Here is a 22,320-nt window from a genome sequence, read left to right as displayed (position 1 = left end):
ACGCTCTCCAGAGCATGGGCCGCGTTGCCCGGGGTCTGACAGCCAAGCCTCACTGCTCCAGGGCCGTCCATCCCTCAGCCCTCTGCCAGCAGGCTTTCTGTCCGCAGGGCTGGTGCAATGCCTAAGTTCAGACCTTCCGTCTGTGTGCTCTGAATCCAGCATTTATCTGCCCTGCAGCCTGAACAGGGTAGGATGGCACAGGGGCTCGGGGGCTCCTAGGCCGGCGTGGCACACATCATGGCTCAACCAGAGGACAGAAAGGTGCCCCCGCTGTCCCTGTAGAGCGCAGCGGGCTGGCAAATGGGAGCGAGGGGCTGGAGGGCCAGGCACCAGTGGTGCACGGAGAGGAAACAGACACAGACTGATTGTCTGAGGAGCCCGGCTCTCCCCAGGCACGGCCTGCCGCGCACACAAGCACCGCCAGCCAGGGAAAAACAGACGTCCCGGTGCACTGTTGACAGAACACAAAGGCCTCGACTGGCCAGCTGATGTAGCATTCCCTGCATTTTGGGGGGCACGTTCATTATTATTTAGCTTATCAATTTGGCCCGAAGAGCCAAGCTACATTAGATTTTAAGAATCTGCTAAAAACGTCCTCCTTGATTTTTCGTTTTTCCTAGAAGGGGTTTGGTGAAATGCTCTTAGAGTGAACCTGGCCCGGCCCTGGGGCAGCGGCAGGCCGCTCCCACGCAGGGCGTCTCACTGTCCTGCACCGGCTCCGCCGTAAGCGGCTGCCACGGGAGACGGAGAACCGTCACATCTCAGCTCCGGCAGATCCTCGGGGGGGGGACACACTCTGGACACTAACGCTTTCTTGACAGCCAAGGCTCCGAACTCTTTATAGCCCCAGCGTGCTCACCATCTTCTAAGACTCTCCTGACTCTTGTTTCCCAACCTAGGTGCGTCCTCCCAGCATGACGGCCCGGCCAGAGGCCTCTGGGGAGCTGCCTGGTCACAGCCCTGCCCTCTGCCGGCCGCCCTGTGCGGCTGCACTATTATCAACCTGTTTCTCAGACAGGGACGCCGAGGGCCAGAGGAAAAACAGCTCCCGTGGCGACACCGCCTGAAAGAGGCACCAGAGCCCGGGCCTCCCTGGCCGGTCCCAGGGTTCTGATTTCTGAGGTTCCGTCCAAGGCCACGGTTCTACTGTGTTCTTTTTTGGATGTCAGTTGACCCTCAGTCTGTGTGTCTGTCTGGAACAGTCCGTCTCCTAATCAGCTCAAAATGTTGGAGATGGGAAAAGAAGCCCCTCATTTTAGAGAAAGAAACAGGGGTGCTAGGATGCTGGAAAAAGGGTTCACTCATCTCAGGTATGAAAAATCAATAGTGAATAAATTACACACGGAAAGTAAAGGCTCTGACATCTCTGTTATATCTCTCTCTACAGCAGGCTTCGCTGAATTCTTGGCTCTCAGCCGAGGTCTGAGAGGCAAGGCTGCCGGCCAGCTGAGATTCAGAGCAGGAGGCATTTACTGGGCTGTGTGGGAGCCCTGGGGCCACAGGTCACCCCCATACACACACAGTCCCTGGGACACAGGGGAGCCTGGGGCTACAGGTCACCCCCATGTACACACAGTCCCTGGGACACAGGGGAGCCTGGGGCTACAGGTCACCCCCATACACACACAGTCCCTGGGACACAAGGGAGCCTGGGGCTACAGGTCACCCCCATACACACACAGTCCCTGGGACACAGGGGAGCCTGGGGCTACAGGTCACCCCCATACACACACAGTCCCTGGGACACAGGGGAGCCTGGGGCTACAGGTCACCCCCACATACACACAGTCCCCAGGGACACAGGTCACCCCCACGTACACAGAGTCCCTGGGACACAGGGGAGTCTGGGGCTACAGGTCACCCCCACGTACACACAGTCCCGGGGACACAGGGGAGCCTGGGGCTACAGGTCACCCCCACGTACACAGAGTCCCGGGGACACAGGTCACCCCCACGTACACACAGTCCCGGGGACACAGGTCACCCCCACGTACACTCAGTCCCGGGGACAGAGGTCACCCCCACGCACACACAGTCCCGGGGACACAGGTCACCCCCACGCACACACAGTCCCGGGGACACAGGTCACCCCCATGCACACACAGTCCCGGGACACAGGTCACCCCCACGTACACACAGTCCCGGGGACAGAGGTCACCCCCACGTACACACAGTCCCGGGGACACAGGGACACAGTAGAAGCCTGCTCCTCAGGCAGGGCTAGCGGGACTCCCGTGCGCCCAGCAGCTTCGTGAAGCTCCTCGCGAGAACACGGTTTACCCAGCTGGGGTCCAGGAGCCCCCGGGGTCCTCAGGCCCTTTCAGCGGGTGTGTGACGTGAAAACTGCTTTCAGTTTATGCTAAGGCTCTACAGGCCCCTTTCAATCTCATTTTTCCGAAGTGCAGGAAGGAGTGTTCCGGAAGCTGCAGGACGGGCAGCGCCCACGTGGCTGCGTCACCTGGTGCTCTCACCGTTCTCAGCCTCACCTTCTAACACGGCAAACGCTGATCGCTACGGCCCACGTGAACAAAGCTCTTTGGGGCCTTCAATGTGAAGTTTTAAGAAGGTAAAGAGAGTATCAGACAAATCACCGTGGGACCCCGCGGTGGGAGGGTTTGAGCGGTCACACTTGAGCCGCAAGGACCCCCAGGAAACTGGCAGGGTCATTCAGATAAAGGTTCCCCAGAAAGGTTCCACCACGGCGGGACGTGGGTGGCCGGCGGGCAGGAGAGGCTGACAGCCAGGCCGCGGGAGGGCTGCGCTCTGCAGGCCTCGGGGCCCAGGAGTCACGGGTGAGCGGGGCGGATGGGCTTCCAGCAGGCGATGGACGCTGCGGTGAGGGGGAGGGTGGAGAGGGCAGACCCCCATCGGCCTGGCGTCTCCACACCGGCTCCGTACGCCAAGCCGGTGCCAGGGACGGGAACCACGCCTACCGCCTAGGGGAGGCAAGGCCGCTTCTGTCCCCTGGTGAACCCCGCCAGCTGAACACAGGGGCGCTCTTGGCCGCGGCCCGCCTCGGCCGCGTGCAGGCGCCGTCGCCGTCCCTGGGACCCGCGCAGCACCTACCGCCTTTTAAGTCCGCAGACGCGCCCACGTACTGAAAGTTGTCCATGTTGATGACGTCGATGATGGGGGACACGACGCGCGTCCTGTCCTGCAACGCAGCGAAGGCAACAGCAGGTGTCACAGGCAGCCGGGACCCGCACAGGCGGAGGCCTGAGCGTCACCGCTCACGGGGAGATGGCCGCACCGGTCCCCTGCCACCCCACGCCCTGGGGGGCCCGGCTGGGCACCTGCAGCCCTGCGCTGCGCTGGGTGTCGGGGGCGCAGAGGACGCTGCCCCCCAGGAGGCGCCGGAGCGCACGGGGCCGCCCTGCGGGTGTTCACTGGCTGAGAGCCAGCCTCTCCCGGGACCGTTCCTGAGCTGTGTTTTTTTCCCCCAAACATCCAGGAGCAAATGTCAATTTTTATTAATTCCAAGGAAGGAGTTCTCAGAGCGCGCCAGCGTGAGACTGGAGTGTTTTATTTAGTGTTTTCCCAAATGTCAAACCTCAACCATGGAGGCACTTTCATTCTAACAGGATCTAAGCTCAGCTGTACTTAAACACCAGTAATGTGTGAGCTGCAGGAAGCCTCAGGAAAGGACCCACGGCTGCGACGCCCACTCAGATGCGACCCCGGGCCTGGGAGCCGAGTGTGGTGTAGAGGTTCCAACCGCATCACCGCGGACAGCGACCAAACTGACGAGAGAACCCGGAGCCCGAGTCTGTCTTACCCGTGGTTCCACCCAACACAAAACATTCCCTTAGGCTGAGGCCTTTCTTTAGGCCACACTGTCGCTGCTCTGGTTAGAGTCTGTGAACACAAGGCCTTTGAACTCTCCTGCCCTCTTTAAACCGGGCTAGTTGGTGCTGGGGAGGAACTCTGCCCCACGCTGACAGGGAACACAAGGGTGGCGCTTCCTTGAGCCACGCCAAGAACCTGAATCAGCCAGAGAAAGACTTCGGGAAACAAATCAGTAACAGGGCAAGCGGAGCTAAGAACATCACACGTCAGAGGACCCCGCTCAGAGAACAGAGGGAAATGTTCAGCCACCACCAGGGGCAGGTTTACAGCGTGCAGCCCCAAGCGCAGAGGCTGACGTCCTCCATGCCCGGCTCAGCCTGGGGATGGTGCCGCAGATCGTCAACTGCCCCGCGTCCAAGTCCACTCCCTTTATTTTGATCTCTTTTGATGGGACTAGAATGAGGGAGAATGACCATTCTCAACTCTTCCCATTCTTTCTTTAGGAGGTGGGGGGCTGTTTAAATAACCCTGACAGCCTGACCACGAAGCACGCCGCCTCCACGTGCCCGGGTATCTTGGCAGCTTTCATTTCGCCTCTGCGTCCCTGGGACGCACAGCCTGGTGGAGTGAGTAGCCGGGGACGGGGCCCCAGGGATGGGCATGCGTGTGTGTGTGGGAGGACTCAGGGAGGGACTCAGCGAATCCCACTTTGCAGCCTGGGCTCTGCCCCCTGTATGAGTTTTGGTTAAGTGATTAAAGTTCCCTGAACCCCAGTTCCCTCAACTGTCAAATGGGGGCAAAACCCTGGATTAAGGTAACATGTAAAGCATCCAGCAGGTAGTTAGCGCTCAGTAAACGGCAGTGAACGTGAGGGTCACAGCACTAGTAGTTTGTCTTATTCATGTCTCAGGACTCACTGTCCAACCGCGATCCCTGCTATGGTGCAAAAAGAATGACTTTACTATTTCTCTAGTACTTTCATTACATCTACTTTACTGTCTCAAGGAAGTGCTTTCTTAGTAGGGAGGAAAGAAAGTCAATGAAGCAAGCAGAAGGCGAGAGAGACATCACAAGAGGCCATAGGTCACACTAGTGATGATGTTTCTAGAAGGCGAAGGTGCACAGTCTCGGGTCAACCGACAGCCTCACGCGTCCCAGTGTGGTTGGGACTCTGCCCCCCCCACGAGCCGCAGCCTGGGTCTCAGGGCAGCACGGCCGGGCTGGGGACCCCGCGGCCTCCGTCCTCAGCGCTCTGCCCCCTCTGAGCTCCGAGAGTCAGTGCAAAGCTTCAGGCAGGGAAGGAAGACCCCCCCCTAGGGGAAGGGCTGTCGTAGCCTCTGCTGACCCTGGCCTCCTACCTGACAAATGAATTTCCCCTATTGATAGATTCCTGTGGAGGATAAAATCCTCGTAGGACCATGTCGCAGAGGCCCTTCCTCTGGCCCGCATCCTCACCTCGGCCACCCTCTCCAGGAGGGGCTCCAGCCAGTACTCGTTGCACTCGCAGTGGCTGTCCAGGAACGTCAGGACCTTGGCCTGGGCCGCGTCGGCCCCCCGCACCCGCGAGCGCATCAGGCCTGTGGAGTGAGGTCAAAAACACGTCGCGGGGGAATGCCCAGGGAACGCGAGACAAGAACTGTACCCCCAGCACCTGCACCGACACCTCCCCACGCAGCCCTCTTGCCGGGCGGGCACGGAGTTTATCGCCAACGTGCATGGAGGGATCAATACCACCTTGCAGTTTACCCAGGTAAGAGTTCTGTCAGGACCTTTTGTTTTTTAAGTTAATTGGATGACTGAGAAAACAACTTGGAACTACTGCCTTATGAGGAAGGCTTTGACATAACTGAAGTCTCCTTTATCAAGCAATGGAAATGTGGAACTTCTAAAACTACTCTCCTCTGACACAGCAACAGAGTTTTCTAATTAACTGGGCTAAGGCACGTGTCACCCAGACACTTTAAGTGCTAAGGGGGCCAAATTTAATGGTGATAATTTCATGATAACAGTGTTGTGAGTATCTGTGTGTTCTAAGACTCATCACGAGCCAAATTAACATAAATGATGAAGCCCAGTTGTTTGGCTTTTACACAAAATTAGTAACACTGTTGGTCACATCACACAGTTTATATAGCTGTGATCTATTAGTGATATCATTGTTTATTATCACACATAGTAATATTCATCACTAGATGGTGTGGTCATAAGTGGCTTCTGCTGTGTATGCGGGGCTTTTATCTATCCGTGGAGATGTGAGATTATTCACAACCGGTAAGGACGGTGTTGTGAGTTCTTTATGCAGCACAGGGGTCAGGAAGGGTTTTCCATGGTTCTTAAAGAGCTGCATGACAGAGTAGGAAAAAGGGCAACGATTTCTAGTTCTGGTATTACGGAGCAGCTTGTAATAGGCAAACCCTCTCTCAGAGAACAAGTATAAACTGAGCAAAATAGAAAATGCAACTATAGGAAAGGGCTAGAGTAGCCGAGGGCAGGCAGAACCTAGAGGGCATTCAACCCTTAAAAGAAGAAAATCACAGAGTGAAATCCCTGGAAACATGGTATTTGCCCCCGATGTTACTCTCCAAATCCACTGCAGGGCAGCCTTTTTTGGCTTGAGGCGTCAGAGGGTAGAGTTTGGGGCTGGAGAGTGGCTGGAAACAGAAGGAGGAGATCCTGGGAAGGAGCTAAGTCCCAAATCTGGTGATAACTGCCCTTAAATCCTTGGCGGACGCCTGAACCTGCAGGCACAGGGGAGACCCCAAGGAGTCCATGAAGAGAAACAATTAGAAGACAGAAAGAACTAAGATTTCAGCTGGAATCAGGGACACAATTTTTGGCAATTGAGTTGTGCCTAGAAGGACTTGGCAAACACCTCACTTCTACAGAAACTCCAGAGGGAACACATTTAGGAATACGGACTACGTCTCAGGAATAAGGGATTCATCCAAGATACACATACGCTTTCAAAGTATAAAGACAAGCCTACACAAGTTCAAAGTCATGAGCTAGTAATTTAATTGCCCAGTATAACAAAGATCAACACCCTAGAGAAAGATAACAGAATCCAGTGTCTCTACAACATACCATTCACAATATCCAATATAAAATTTAAAAAATTAGTAGACAAGAGAAGAGAAAAATGTGATGCGTATGCAAGAGAAAAAACGTCAATAGAAACTCACTCCGAGATGACGCAGAGTGAAATTAACAGATGAGGATTTTAAAGCAGCTATTATGATAACTATACCCAAGAACTCCAAGGAAATGATCATTGGAATGAGCAAACATGGGGAATCTCAGCAGAGAAATGAAAACCACAAGAATTAAATGGATATTCCAAAACTGAAAACTGCAATTTTCTGAAATGAAAGAATTCACTGATGGCGCATAACAGCAGATTAGAGATGTCAGAAGGACCAGTGAACTTGAAGGTGGATCAATAGAGATTGATCCGTCTGGTGAACAGAGAAAAAATACTGAAAGAGAAAAAAAGCCTGAGTAACCTATGGACAATATCAAGTGGTATATCATATGTGCACCTAGAGTCCAAGAATGAGGCATAAAACAATATATGAAGAAATAAAAGGCCAAAAAGTTCCCAAATTTGGTGAAAACTTCAACTTACATATTCAAAGGGATCAGCAAACCTGGAGCAGGATAAATAAAAAGCAAATCAAATCTAGGCAAGTCACAGTCAAACTGCTAAAAACTAAAGATAAAGAGACAATCTGGAAATCAGTGAGAGGAAACAACCCATAACACACAGGGAATCAACAATAAGCTGACAGCTACATTCTAAACAGAAAAACAGAGGCCAGAAGACATTGGAATGACATTTTCAGAGTGCTGAAAGAAAAACTAACAGTCAACTCAGAATTCCATTCAGAGAAAATACTCTTCAGCAATAAAGGAGAAAGAAAGACTTTTCAGATAAACAGAAATTGAGAGATTTTATTGCCTACAAGAAAAAATAAAGTTCTAAACGTTCTCTGGGCTGAAAGGAAATGACACTAGATGGAAACCTGAATCTGTGGGAAAAAATGAAGATACTAGAAATGAAAAATACGAGGATAAATTTTAGAGTCCATTTATACATTCTAATTTCTTTATAATTGATTATTTAAAGCAAACATTTTAACACTGCACTGTGGGGTTTAAACCATCATTAACAACATATGAAGGAAACCACATGACAACAGCAGTATACAGGACAGGGAACAGAAATGGAATTAAAACCGTTGCAAGGTCTTACATTTAAGGTAAAGTTGTATGGACTCTAAATAGACTGTTATAAGTTAAAGATGCATGTTGTAATCCTCAGAGAAGCCACTAAAAGAAATGTATAGCTAAAAAGCTACGAGAAAATTCAAAATGGACCACTAAAAAAACACAAAACATCACTTCAAACTACATTACAAAGCTATAGTAATCAAAACAGTATGGCCTTGGCATAAAAACAGGCACATAGATCAATGGGATAAATGGAGAGCCCAGAAATAAACACACACACATATGGCCATTAATTTACAACAAAGGAACCAAGAATATACAGTGGGGAAAGGATAGTCTCTTCAATAAATGGTGTTGGAAAACTGGACACATGCAAAAAAATGAAACTGGACCCCTGTCTTACAACACACACAAAAATAAACTCAAAATGGATTAGAGACTTGAACGTTAAGACCTGAAACCATAAAAGTCCTAGAAGAAAATATAGGTAAGCTCCTTGACATCAGTGGTGGCAATAAATTTTTTTAATTTGACACCAAAGCAAAGGTAGCAAAAGCAAAAGTAAACAAATGGGATTACATCAAACTAAAAAGCTTCTGCAGAGCAAAAAAAAGTATTCACAAAATGAAAAGGCAACTATGGAATGGGAGAAAGTAATTACAAATCATATAACTGATAAGGCATTAATATCCAAAATGTATAAAGAACTCATTCAACTCAACAGCGAAAACAAAAACAAAAGCAAAATAATCAGATTAAAAATGGGCAGAGGAATTTAAAGACTTTTTTTTCCAAAGAAGACATATAAATGGACAACAGGTCCATGAAAAGGTGCTCAACATCACTAATCATCAGGGGCTTCAAACCAAAACTACAATAAGATATCACCTCACACTTGTCAGAATGGCTGTCATCAAAAGACAAGAGATACCAGGTGTTGGTGACGATGTGGAGAAAGGAGAACCCTTGTGCAATGTTGGTGGGAATGTAAATTGGTGCAGCCACTATGGAGAACAGTATGGAGGGTCTTCAAAAATTAAAAGTAGGGCTTCCCTAGTGGCGCAGTGGTTGAGAGTCCGCCTGCTGATGCAGGGGACACAGGCTCGTGCCCCGGTCCGGGAAGATCCCACATACCGCAGAGCGGCTGGGCCCGTGAGCCATGGCCGCTGAGCCTGCGCGTCCGGAGCCTGTGCTCCACAGCGGGAGAGGCCGCAACAGTGAGAGGCCCGCGTACCACACACACAAAAAAAAAAACCAAAAAACTTAGTGTGGTGATCACTTCACAATATATGCATATACCAAATCATTATGTTGTACATCTCACATAGTGTTATATGTCAATTACATCTCAATAAACTGGAAACAATAAATTAATCAGGCAGGACAGTGGGAATGGAGGAATAAAAAGCACACAGGACAAATAGAGAACTTGGCCTATGAACACGGTTTTGGCTCCACTACCATTATTAAATAGCTGGATGACCTTGAAAAAGACACTTAACCTCTTTCAGCTTTAATACGTCCATCTGCACAACAAGAAGGACTAGGCTTTCAACCTTCGAAGTACATCAGTATTATTGAAATGCAGATGTCCAGGCCCCACCCCTAGAAAAACAAAAATTTTTATTCAATTGTGGGTCGGGTCAAGACATGGTCTTCTTTTATTTTTTTAATTATTATTATTATTTTTTTGCGGTATGCGGGCCTCTCACTGTTGTGGCCCCTCCCGTTGTGGAGCACAGTCTCCGGATGCGCAGGCTCAGCGGCCATGGCTCACGGACCCAGCCACTCCGCGGCATATGGGATCCTCCCGGACCGGGGCACAGAACCCATGTCCCCTGCATCGGCAGGCGGACTCTCAACCACTGCGCCACCAGGGAAGCCCCATGGTCTTTTTTTAAGTTCCCCAAGTGATTGTAATGAATAGCCAGGTTAAGAATCGCTGGCACAATTAAATCCCCAACACTAAATGAACCCAAGGCCATGATTTTATGCAACTGATTTTCTCTGTCACCTAGTAGCATTGCTATGAGCATTTGTGTATATGTTTAACTGTTTGGGATACACACACACAAGCACACATACATTTGTGTGTGTGCATTTTCTCACTCGACTGTCACATTCCTCACTTGTTCCGTATAGTTCTACCATAATCTGGCTTCCCACAGCTGCCTCTCTTCATTCCTTCCCAGAACCATGCCTCAATGTGGGTTCTTACCCACAAGAACAGCCTAACGTAAAGCAAATGCAAATTTATATTCAGAAGGACTGCTTCTGATTTCTAAGCAGGTTAAAGCCCCTCTCTGAAAGCTAGCACGTGGTTTGTCAGTTACAAAATGCCCACATGAAAGCTAACTTCTTTCTTTTATTCCCTCCTCCCGCCTCATCTTTTTTTTCCCCTGTGCCAGCAGACACTTTGGGTTTGAATTCAACAAGTTATCATGTAGTTTCTTTAGGGGCAAATACAATGCAAGATTCTGGTTTAATCTCAGCTTCGGGGGCAGATGTGAGTCCAGCAAACAGCTTGCTTAGGGGAAAGGCTGACCCCATTGTTTATGCATCTTGAACATCTGGATTGATGACCTTAGTTGGTTAAAATATAGTGTTGATGACATCGCCCTAACGGGCTCACCCACTTTACTGGCTGATTAGATTCTTGCTAAGAAAAACTGTATTTCCCAACTCCAGCTGGATTGCACAGGGGACCAGAAGAAAGACAATGTTCGCTGACCAAACGGCACAGCCACCACTCCAAGATCAACAGTCAGCCTCAAACAGCAAAAACGGCACATGTTTTAAAGCTCTGCATTTTCCTACAGAAAGATTTCTCAGGACCACGGAGGAGCTGAGAATCCAGCCACCAGCTCTGTACCAGCATGGATGCGCTGGATGTTAATTACATTATGAGTCCGGCTTCCTTTCCAGACACTTCAAAGTAATGCTTTCCTCTCTGGAGCTTCTCTTATAACTACCAATAAAGTGGGCTCGATGAGCCCAGCTCCAGCAAAGACAAGACTGACATCAGGTTTCGAGGCTGGCATTTGCAAAATCCAGTAAGCACGTAACGCCGGTGGGCTTTCCCTTGTTTTTGATGGTTCACCTTGGGCAGGCTGTCAAACTGGAACCCCAGTTATTTTATCAGATGCCTGCAGCATGGAGTCATTAAAGTTCTCATTGCTAAATCTGTTTTTCTTCTAAATCCTAGTACTCAAGGGACTGATAAGACTTCCTAGGTTGTGAAAGAAAGAGAGAAGCCAGTTTTCTAAATACATAAATAAAAGCGTAAGTTGAACTATTGCCCTGGTGCACAAACAATTTCAATTAGTTAAGCTTTCGATATCCTTCCTGGGGTTGCTGGGAGAGGCTCCCAAGAGGCTCTGTTGGAGGAAGGCAGACAAAACACAAGACAGTTCATTGTTCTTGGAGCTGAAATGCTTCTTCACATTATTACTGGGCTCAGGAAAAGTCAGAATTCAACTGTCTTGGTACTGAATTGAGAAAAGTCTTACCTTCTCGCCGATCATTCCTGAGAACGCGCACTTTCTCAATTTTCCCCAAGAGTGCCCCGTCTTCCGCTAGGAAAAGAAAAGAAGCAAAGCTTTTGAACCTCAAGCGAACTAACGGAGGGCTCGGTGGGCAGGGACAGTGATTCTCCATCACCTTCGGGCTGGTGAGCCCCTCGGGGCATCAGAGAGGCACCCTCTTTCTGCGGCCCCTACTTCTGGCCTTTTCTTGAAACTCATGCTTAGCACCCGCAGCCCAGGAAGGCTTGGGTCCAGAGGGCCAGACGGAGGGGGATGCTTGGTGGGGGGGGGCAATCGGTCTCTACTTACGGTCATTGCTGTAGTCGTCCACCAAAATGATTTCTTTTATCAGGCGGGGTGGGCTTTTCTTAAGCACGCTGAGGAAAGGCAGAAAGATAAAGCTGCAGGCCTTTCAGGCTATGACTGGGGTGTGCAATTCTCACCCCTTGGCCCCCGTGGGGCTGCACAGTCAGGTGCCCTGTCTGCACCCCCAAAGACAGCCCCAGCCCGGCTGTGCTGGGGATCCGGCCCTCGTTCAGCATCCCTGCCGGGGGACGTCCCCTGCCCGCATAAGCGGCAACGGGTGGCAACAGATGGCAGCCGCTGGCCTCACCTGACCACTGTTCTCAGCAAGGCCGACCTGGCTTCATTGTGAAACGTGATCACCACGCTGGTGGCCGGCAGATCTACCCGCCACTGCTTCCGCTGACACCTGAAGGAGGAGAAAGAGTGACCTGAACGACGAGCCCGGTGCGCCCCCGACAGTGTGGGCAGGTGGCCCTGCAGGATGGGCACTCGGGGTGGACCTGTCGTCTGCAGGGGGCCCTGCCCTATTCTGAGATACGGCAACAACGGCACATAAGGACACAGAAAAACACAACCAGAGCAACATTTTAAAAGATGAGAGATTTCAGTGAAAAGTAACATATTGAGAACATCTTTCTAACATGTTGAAAAAAAAAGTGTGTTTCAAAACAGTGAAAGCCCATTTAGTCTCACATGCAGATACACCTCTACGGATGTGCTTTTCACAGTTCACAGTGGTTATTTCTGAGCGGTGGAACCAACTGTGCACCGCTGCTCTTTTCTCGTTTCCTACTTTGCCCGCAGCAAGCACGGGAACCACTGGGATTCTTCCCAAAGTTGCATGTGGTACCTGGCACTACCCCACTGACGGCGCCCCCGATCCTGGAATGCAGGACACACGCCCCTCACCTCGCCAGACCACGTCCACACGACGTAGGTGACAGCGGTGCAGGCTGCTGCGAGCGAGGGAAGGATGGGTGGGCACCTGAGCCCGTCGGCTCCCCCTTCCACTTGCGGCAGTACTGAAAGAACCCAGGAGCGCTCTGAATAAAGCTGATTCAGGCCTGCAAACTACGGGCAGATTACAACAGGCACTTGTCACGTCTGGTCCCTGCAGACAGACACAAGGCTGCCACGGCCGTAAATGGCTGCTTGAAAACACAGGATGCTATAGCCCTAGGCTGAAGATGCTGAGGCATCACCCACTAGGCGACAGAAAGGACTAGTAAAGGGAGACTGGGCTCTGCAGAACCCATCATTAAGGGACCCTTCAATCCCCGAAGGCTCCATGAACTTGAAGAACATGCCGGTGTAGAGGTGATGCTCCCATGAGAGAACAAGACCCCTGGGCGGGCTCACAGCTCACGAGGACGTCTGTGAACAGTCAAATCGTGGCGTGAGTGCATTCAGGGAGTTACCAGGCTGGTGGTACTACTGAAGCCGGGAGGGGAAAGGGGTGGGGCGGACAGCTAAAGTATCTTTGGCCTCTGGAAGCAGTTCTCAACCAGTAATTTTGTACCCAAGGTGGAGAAGGTGACAGTCTTGCCTGCAGTAAGGTAAGGAACACCAGCCGGCGCCCAGGACGTGGTCCCTCCAGGCTGCACTCACCATCTGGGGGTCCCTGCACAGGTATCACTTCAGTGGTTTCCACTGGAGAAGCTGGAAAACCTTCCATGGGGCCAATACATTTTCAAGAACTTGTTTTACTCCTTAGCTCTTAATGGAATTGACCACAGCTGTAAGTGATCTGCTCCCAGAATTAAAGGTATCTATCTTACATGGGAAATCAGTAGGAAAAGGAGAAAGATTAAAAAAAAAATCTTTGGTGCTCAGCTGCGCCTCAGAGGAAGACAGTCAACAGACACTGATTTTCCCTCGTGACTGGTAAAACTAATTCAGAGCAAATTTTGAAAATGAACAAGAAAAGCAGCAAAATTAAAAAGCAATTAGGTCAGATCACAAAATGGGCTTCTTTTGTTTATGTTATGTGGATAGCTGGATTTTAATTAACCATGAGAAAACAACGTAATATACCAGTCGCTGTTTGGGAAAAGAAAGAATTCGGAATTACTGTTGTTGATCATTATAGCTCCTGACGGCTAAGTATTTAAGGACAAGTAGACTGATAAGGCTGGGTTTTTGTTGTTTTTTAATTTCAAGAATCCGCCAATTGTTAGATTAAGGAAGTAATAAGAAAGACGCTGCAAGGTTCAACTGTAAACAAATTACCAACGAATGTCATTCCCAAGAACCCAATCTTGTAATGCTAATGAAGTAAGAACCCCAGAATGGGACGCCCTCTGCAATCAGGCCCCAACCCACCCAGTGGCGAGGGCTGAGCTGAGCTCGGGCTGGAGAGGCCACGTGAGAATCAAAAGGAGAGAAGGAAGCATTTTTCAGGCTCAAATCATAGTAAACTCAGCCGATCCAATCAGGTCCTATTCTCGCATTTTCTGTTTCTCTGCAGGAAGCCTCATCTCCAAGCACTTGGAATCCTCAAGGGGCTCTGGAAACATTTTTCAGAACACACAGGGCTGCTGCATTCACATCGTTTTATTAAAATTCCATGACACAGGGCATCAGGCACCTAGTTTTGCTAGGAACTGGCAATGAGGAAATTTCAGAGGTATATCCCATTCCTAAGGTAAAGAGGGATGACAAGTAAAGACTGAGGAGTATCTTATACCCCGTGAGTCTGAGTGTTACAGCTTTAGTATATGAATTCGGATCCTAAGTCCATACACTGTGCCAAGATAAAAGGGGAGGGTGGTATTTGAAGAATTTCTTTAAAAAGAAACAGAATAAATCTTGCATGTAAAGAGCGCTGTCCCTGCCAAGCAGAATTCTCTGCTCCGGAGCTGGGGGAAGAACACCCGCCTGCTATAGAAACCTGCCAGGGGAGCTGGCTGCCGGGGGCACCTTCATCTTGAGCTTCTTTGGGAACTGACAGAAGCTGGGGCTTATTTGGAGTCGGCATCAAGGAGAGTCTGCAGTCAGCTCTGTTCTCCCTCCCGGCTGATGCGGCTGAAGCAGCGTGATGCTGAAGACGGGCTTTGGGTCAAGTTCACTTGGGTTTCCAAGGGTCATTCTGGTAACTCCCTGTCCAGTCAAATGGGGACTTGGAAAAGCTGGACACAGTGATTTTTTTAAATCTCTAATTTAGCTTTACATTCCTCTGAGACTAGATGGCCATCAAAGCTGGATTCTGCATCAGCGGACATCAAGTGCAGGGAGCTCCTGAGCCCTCGGGGTGCAGAACGAACCCGGGGAGGCTCGTCTCTGACGCAGATGCTACACTTGCGGTTGGTCGAGACACTGATGACACAAACACACGTCCTCAGACTGGGAAGCGAGAGGCTCCGTTTAATATGGTGGAAGGCTGCTCCGTGGTGTGGAGAGGGGCACAGAAACACACCCTCTACCCCACGCCCCCAGGGTGCCTCCCCAGCCCCACCGCAGCTCATCTGGCCTGTGGTAGCCTTGGTAACTGAGTGATCCGAGGCACTTCATCCCTGTCAATCTTTTCTTTTTAATGTTATTCTTCTTTTTTGTTTTAAATTAAAAAAAAAATTTTTTGACCGCACTGTGTGGCATGTGGGATGTTAGTTCCCCGAACAGGGATCGAACCCATGCCCCCTGCAGTGGAAGCACAGAGTCTTAACCACTGGACCACCGGGGAGGCCTGGCCCTTACAATCTTGCCTGGTTGTTGGGACAATCAAATAGCGAAGAAGGACTCTGAATACTGGAAAGGTCCCTGTCATCCTAATGAGGGTTACCATACGCATGTGGCAGCTGTGTGCCAACAGTGCCTGTGGGGGTTACCTAGGCATCTTTCCCACCCCTCTAAGCCAGCAGGGTCCCCAGAGAGGGGTGTGTAGACCCCACGACCCTAAGCATTCAATACCCAGCCCGCGTTCTGACCATGCTCTGGAGTCCCCCGTAGGAGGAAACCTCTGGCAAATGGGGACCCTGAGTGTCAGTCTCCACGGCAGTGACTTCTTACTGCACGTCCACAGCAGGTCTTCCCACCATGTCTCAGCTTCCCAGGAGACACCTCAAGGGGAGACACCAGGATCAGTCACGGCTTTTCAAGGTTCCGGTTGCTGTCACATGCATTTCTCTTTACAAATTATTAAACTGGCATTCTGGATTCATTCAGCCTATGATTTTAGTTTGAGTCTGCCCCTGAGAGAAAATTTAGCTTTGATTTGCTGACAACAAAACAAAGCAAAGCAAAGCATGGGGAAAAAAAATAAACAAGCAAAAAAAATAAAAATGTATTTCCCTGGGTTCACAAAGCTAAGGATCAAGTCTTGGGTCGTGATCAACTCAGTGTGGTAACGAATGTCCTGTGGCCTGTTTTTCCCAGGTCGTCACCCCCATCATCGTGGTTACGTGTGCAAGATATTTCAAACGTAAAACCTAGAAGATGGGGCTTCCCTGGTGGCACAGTGGTTGAGAGTCCACCTGCCGATGCAGGGGACACGGGTTCGTGCCCCGGTCCGGGAGGATTCCACATGCCGCGGAGCGGCTGGGCCCGTGAGCCATGGTCGCTGAGCCTGCGCATCCGGAGCCTGTGCTCCGCAACGGGAGAGGCCACAACAGTGAGAGGCCCGCGTACCGCAAAAAAAACAAAACAAAACAAAAAAACCTATAAGATGTTATACAAGTGCCCATGCACCCTCCACTCAGCTTTTTCAAATCTTACTATTTTGCAACCTTGGCATTTGATGTAGATTTTTCTCTTAGCATGTTTCAAAGTTTTATTTTACTGTTATTGAGAGTGCCACAAAGAACTGGGTTTTTTTCTGGCTGCACTGGGTCTTCGTTGCGGCACGTGGGGCTCTTCATTGCGGTCTTCTCTCTAGTTGAGGCGCATGCGTGGGCTCAGTAGTCGTGGCACGTGGGCTCAGATGCCCTGCGGCATGTGGGATCTTAGTTCCCTGACTAGGGATCGAACCCGCGCCCCCTTCATTGGAAGGCAGATTCTTAACGACTGGACTGCCAGGGAAGTCCCTGATTCAGATTTTAAAATGAAACAAAACCTGACATGTAATAGTTGTAGGCCTGGGATGTCCTTCCCACCTCAAATCCCATCTTCACCAGCGGTAACCACTACCCTAAATTTGGTAAATCAGTATTCCTATGTATGTCTTCAACAAACTACATGTGTACATCTTCACAAATAACATAGAGCCGTGTTCTGCATATATTCAAAACGTGTATGGGGGACACTGCACTGTGCTTTGCTTCTCCGCCTTTGGGAATGTACCTGTCTTGACATGCACGGCTCTATTTCATTCACACCCACTGCTGCACAGCTGTCCCTTGTAGGAACACACCACATCCAATCCCTTTCTGCTGATGGCCAGTTTCTCTCTGTTAGGAATAATGCAGCCATGGACACTGTCTTTTTACATATGTGAGAAGGTTTCTCTGCATCATTTGCCCACAGGGAGGACTACTAGATTTACTGGCTTCAGCAAGCTGATCTCCAAAGGCTGTTCCCAGCTTCATCTCATCCACAAGGGTTCACACGGCTCCATATTCTAACCAGCTCTTGATAGCATCAGATTTTTACATTGTGCCCACCAGGTTGGTATGAAATAGCCTCTTATTATTCTAATTTTCATTTCCCTGATTACTAGCGAGGGCACACATCTTTTCATATGTTTATGAGATGATTAGATAGTTTCTTCTGTTAACTGCCTGCTCATACCCTTGTCCACTTTCTGTTAGGTTTTTACATCATTATTATTGTTATTATTTTAATAAATTTATTTATTATTTTTTTTGGCTGTGTTGGGTCTTCATTTCTGTGCGAGGGCTTTCTCTAGTTGAGGTGAGCGGGGGCCACTCTTCATCGCGGTGCGCGGGCCTCACTATCGCGGCCTCTCTTGTTGCGGAGCACAGGCTCCAGACGCGCAGCCTCAGTAGTTGTGGCTCACGGGCCTAGTTGCTCCGCGGCACGTGGGATCCTCCCAGGCTGGGGCTCAAACCCGTGTCTCCTGCACTGGCAGGCAGACTCTCAACCACTGAGCCACCAGGGAAGCCCCATCATTATTATTTGATGATAGGAATTTATATATTCTGGATAGTATCCTTTGTCAGCCATATGCACTGCAAAAATCTTCAAGTCTGTGGCAGACCCTGTAATTCTGTTTAAGATGTCTTCTGTCAAACATATTTTTAAATTTTGGTTTCTCAAACTGTGGCCCTGGGGTAATGTTCAGAAAAAGGGTTTCTAACCTAAGGTCTCCAATATAATTTAGTAGATTTTCTTCCAAATATTTTAACTTTTACAAATGCTTTTAACATTGAGGTTACCCATCTACCTGCCTAGACATATTTTTATGAATGGTATGACTAAGTAATCTCATTTTTTCCCATATGGCTAGCCTGTTGTCCCAGTGTCATTTAACCGTTTGCTACGTCATTGCCGACTTGTGCTGTCACTGCTGTCACACCACATTTTATGTGTGTACGCTGACCCCTGGTCCCCTCCTGCTCTGTGCGTCTCTCTGTACTCGTCCCCCACTGCTGCCTGGCTGTGGCTCTGAAGTAGACCTTCACATCTGACGGGTAAGCTGATCCCCATGCGGTGTTCCTCAAGACTTCACGGGCTATTTGTGGCCATCTGCTTTTCCTTATGAATTTAAGGATCAGGTCTTTAAGCACTGTATGATACTGCCCTCAATTTATAGATTAATTTGAAGGGAATTATTATAATCATTTCTTTATAATATTGTTTTTTTAACGTCCTTCAGTTATGTTTTGTGATTATCTAATTTTCTCCATAAAAGCCTTACACATCTTGTGTTGCACTTGCTCTTAAGAGCCTCACAGCCCTGTTGCTACAGTGCACGGGGTCTCTCCTCTTACATTTGCTCACAGGCTACTGCTGGCCCTGGCTTGTGGCTGTGGACCCTGCACTCAGCGACCTCACTGAGCTCTCTTAGTTCTGAGAATTTGTAGGTTCTCTTGGATTTTTCCATTCATCAATTCATCCACATTTTGTCCTTTGCTTTACACTTCTACATCTGCGATTCTTGTCTTAATAAGGCACTGCTCATGGCGTGCAACACAACATGCAATAAGAAAGGTGGTAGAGAACACCCTTGCCCTGGTCCCATCTTCAAGGTGAATGCAAGTAGATTTTCATGAAGTGTAATGTTTGCCACAGATGTTTTACAGACACCTTTAATCAGGTTAAGGAAATTCCCTTACAAGTGCTAAATTTTATGATTTTTTTTTCCCCTTGCATCTATTAGGGGGATCATATAGCTTTTCTCCTTTAATCCGTTGAGAAAGAATACTATATTAATACATCTCCTGCTGTTCTATCATTCTTGCATTCCTAAAATAAACTCTACTTGGCTATGGTTTTTTTTTTTTAAAAAAATATAGCTATGTTAGATATGCTAGTATTTGGCTTTGAATTTTTTCAATCTATAACCATAACAGTCATTGATCTACAATTTTCTGTTCTCCTACTTTCTTTTTCCAGTTTCACAGCAAGGCACTCCTGTTCTCAAGAAGCAAACAGGGCAGCTCTCCCTCTTTTCCTACAAATTCTCTAAAACAGTCTGTGTTCTATGCAAACCCACGTGAGCCTTGTGAACGGGAAGGCAAACTTTTTATCGCTGAAAATGTCTTTCATGGATTGTATGTCTTCATAGTTTTCTATTTCTTGAATGACTCTGGTAATGTTCATGTTCCTAGAAAATTAAGCATTCCATATAAGTTTTTAAGTGTATTATATTTGCATAAAAGTATGCTTACAATTTTCTTACGATCCTTACGAACTCTACCTATAGTTACATTTGCTCTTTTATTCCTGATATTATTTATAGTTAATTAATTAATTAATTTTTGGCTGCGTTGGGTCTTCATTGCTGCACGCGGGCTTTCTCTAGTTGGGGCGAGCAGGGGCTGCTCTTCGTTGTGGTGCGCGGGCTTCTCATTGCGGTGGCTTCTCTTGTTGCCGAGCACGGGCTCTAGGCGTGTGGGCTTCAGTAGTTGTGGCACGTGGGCTCAGCAGTTGTGGCTCATGGGCTCTAGAGTGCAGGCTCAGTAGTTGTGGCACATGGGCTTAGATGCTCTGCGGCACGTGGGATCTTCCCACACCAGGGATCGAACCTGTGTGCCCTGCATCGGCAGGCAGATTCTTAACCACTGAGCCACCAGGGAAGCCTTCCTGATATTTTTTAATTGTAGTTTTAATTTTTATCAGTATTCTTAGAGATTTCTAATTTTTGAAAATCAAGCTTTATATTATCCTCTTATTGTTTCTTATTTTTCTAGTTCATTAATTTTTTTTTTCCTTCATTACGTCCTTCCTTCTATTTTGAGGTTTACCCTGGTTTTTTGTTTTTCTTTGTAACTTCTTGATTCACAGAGCTGCCCTATGGCTTTAAATCCAACTGAATTCAATCACTGGAGAAACAAAGGCAGTTCTGTACTCAACAGAGAGGAGGGTAGGGTGAACCGGGGAGAGATGCCAGTAGGTGTAATGAGTAGCTTTAACTCTGGGACAGAGCGACGTGGCACCTGCCTCTACCCTGCACCAAGGTACACACGTAGGGCGGTGCCTGGGGAGATGGACAGCAAACAGAGCTCTGGGCTGCTCTGACCTCGGTCTCTCCAGCAGACCCAGCACCTGAAAAGGTGCCAGTCTCCACGTGTACCCTCAGTCCAGGTGAGACAAACCAAAAGGGCTCATGTGGGGGTCAAGCTCAGACAGTGGGGCCAGGAGGGTTCAAAAGCCAAAAGAGGGCTTCCTGGGTTGCGCAGTGGTTAGGAATCCACCTGCCAGTGCAGGGTACATGGGTGTGGGCCCTGGTCCGGGAAGATCCTGCATGCCGCGGAGCACTAAGCCTGTGCGCCACAACCACTGAGCCTGCGCTCTAGAGCCCGCAAGCCACAACTACTGAGCCCGTGTGCCACAACTACTGCGCCCGTGTGCTACAACTACTGAACCCGCATGCCACAACTATTGAGCCCTCACGCCTAGAGCCCGTGCTCCACAACAAGAGAAGCCACCGCAATGAGAAGCCCGAGCACCGCAACAAAGAGTAGCCCCTGCTCGCCCCAACTAGAGAAAGCCCACGCGCAGCAAATGAAGACCCAACGCAGCCAAAAATAAAATTAAATAAATTAAAAAAAAAATAAAGAACCGATCAAAGTAGACTGTCACTTCTCAGGCTCTCTGCCCCCTGCTTGTACATGGAGGTGTGTGTGTAGGGGTGTTACCACACAGGGACCCTGGGATGCAGGCTCTGAGCAGCAGGTGACCCAGATGAGGCCCCGAACGCACCTTCTGCTCCCTTGCCCTCACCCCCAGGGAATGCTGACATGATTTCCTTTTCAAAGGAAGAAAGGGGCAGGGCTGCTGTTTGAGTGATTGTGCCCTGGTAGCCGGACACAGCTGTCCCCACAGGAGGTGGAACTTCCCATACAAGCTGTGGAGCCAACCACGGGCTGGGCAGACTCCTCAGCAGGGAATGCCCTGCTTTGCCAGCTGCCCTGGCATGGACTCACGGTCACCACAAAGCCCGGACAGTTTGTGAGTGCCAGACTCTCCCAACAGCATGTTATTAACATGCAGATGCCTGGGCTCTGCCCACGTAAGTGGGTCTGGGTGATGCCTGGGGAGCTGAGCTTTAGAAGCTCCCTCCCTGGGCTGCACCCCTCAAGCCCTCCCACCTAGAGTCGGGCCTAAGGCCTTTGCATAAGGCCCCAGCACTCAGGGCCCTTTGGAAGGAGACCAAGTCATAGCTGGAGGCTGGATTCACAGCAACGGGCCCGTGCACCTGAACCTGGCCACCCCTCTCTGCTCTTCCGAGCAGGAAGAATCCTCAGAGCCTCGACCTCAGGTACCTCTGCTCCGACACAAGGAAAACAAGGGGTCGGTTTCATACTGCCATCTCCATGGGACGTTTGCTCTGGAGGGTCTGGGGAGGATGGGCGGGCCGGGGGCTAAAATGGGAGTTGGAGATGGAATTAAAATTGAAACAAAGCAGGAAGGAAAAAAAAGAAGGCTAACAGCTGTTGTATAATGTTCATTGAATTAAAATACACCCTTAATAATCCTTCAAGCAGTGATGATGACATAATATTCCACCTAATCAACTAATTTCTGATCAGTCCTAATAGCTAAAGAGCTTATACTACAGAGGTCTTTTAAAATGGAAGAAGACCAAATCCTAAGATATTTTAAAACCTCTGCAGGACCCATCTGAAATTAAGCTTCTTAAAAACCCAGTTGTCAGGAGATTTCAGCAAGCCCCAGGAATCACGGCAGGTCTGTCTCACTCTGCAATTCTCGGTCTGAAGTCGCGTTCTGGTGCCCTGTGCTGTGTCTGACACAGGAGTGTCTTCTTAAACCGAGGACCTACCCTTCCCGAGACACCAGAAACGGGAGCCTGTCGTATTTACTGCTCTCCCTTTGAAGTCTTCCGATCCCCTGGAAA

At 49.3% G+C, this 22,320-nt stretch overlaps 1 protein-coding gene across 3 annotated transcripts in view; it reads right to left on the bottom strand.

Moving 5' to 3' along the window:
• GALNT2 (polypeptide N-acetylgalactosaminyltransferase 2) overlaps positions 1-22,320 on the bottom strand; it is a 178,592-nt gene that overhangs the window by 23,072 nt on the left and 133,200 nt on the right. For all 3 annotated transcript variants that reach the window (XM_027094053.1, XM_027094054.1, XM_027094055.1), the window contains 5 exons: positions 12,154-12,252; positions 11,850-11,917; positions 11,526-11,591; positions 5,242-5,363; positions 3,067-3,154 (listed from right to left, as the gene is read on the bottom strand). In XM_027094053.1, coding sequence (XP_026949854.1) covers positions 3,067-3,154; positions 5,242-5,363; positions 11,526-11,591; positions 11,850-11,917; positions 12,154-12,252 — 443 coding nt within the window. The remainder of the gene's footprint in view (positions 1-3,066; positions 3,155-5,241; positions 5,364-11,525; positions 11,592-11,849; positions 11,918-12,153; positions 12,253-22,320) is intronic.

Source organism: Aethalodelphis obliquidens, unplaced genomic scaffold (genome assembly GCF_003676395.1).
Source record: "Aethalodelphis obliquidens isolate GAN/ISIS:26980383/991018 unplaced genomic scaffold, ASM367639v1 scaffold87, whole genome shotgun sequence".
Lineage (NCBI taxonomy): Eukaryota > Metazoa > Chordata > Mammalia > Artiodactyla > Delphinidae > Aethalodelphis > Aethalodelphis obliquidens.
This window is presented reverse-complemented; position numbering and strand designations above follow the sequence as displayed.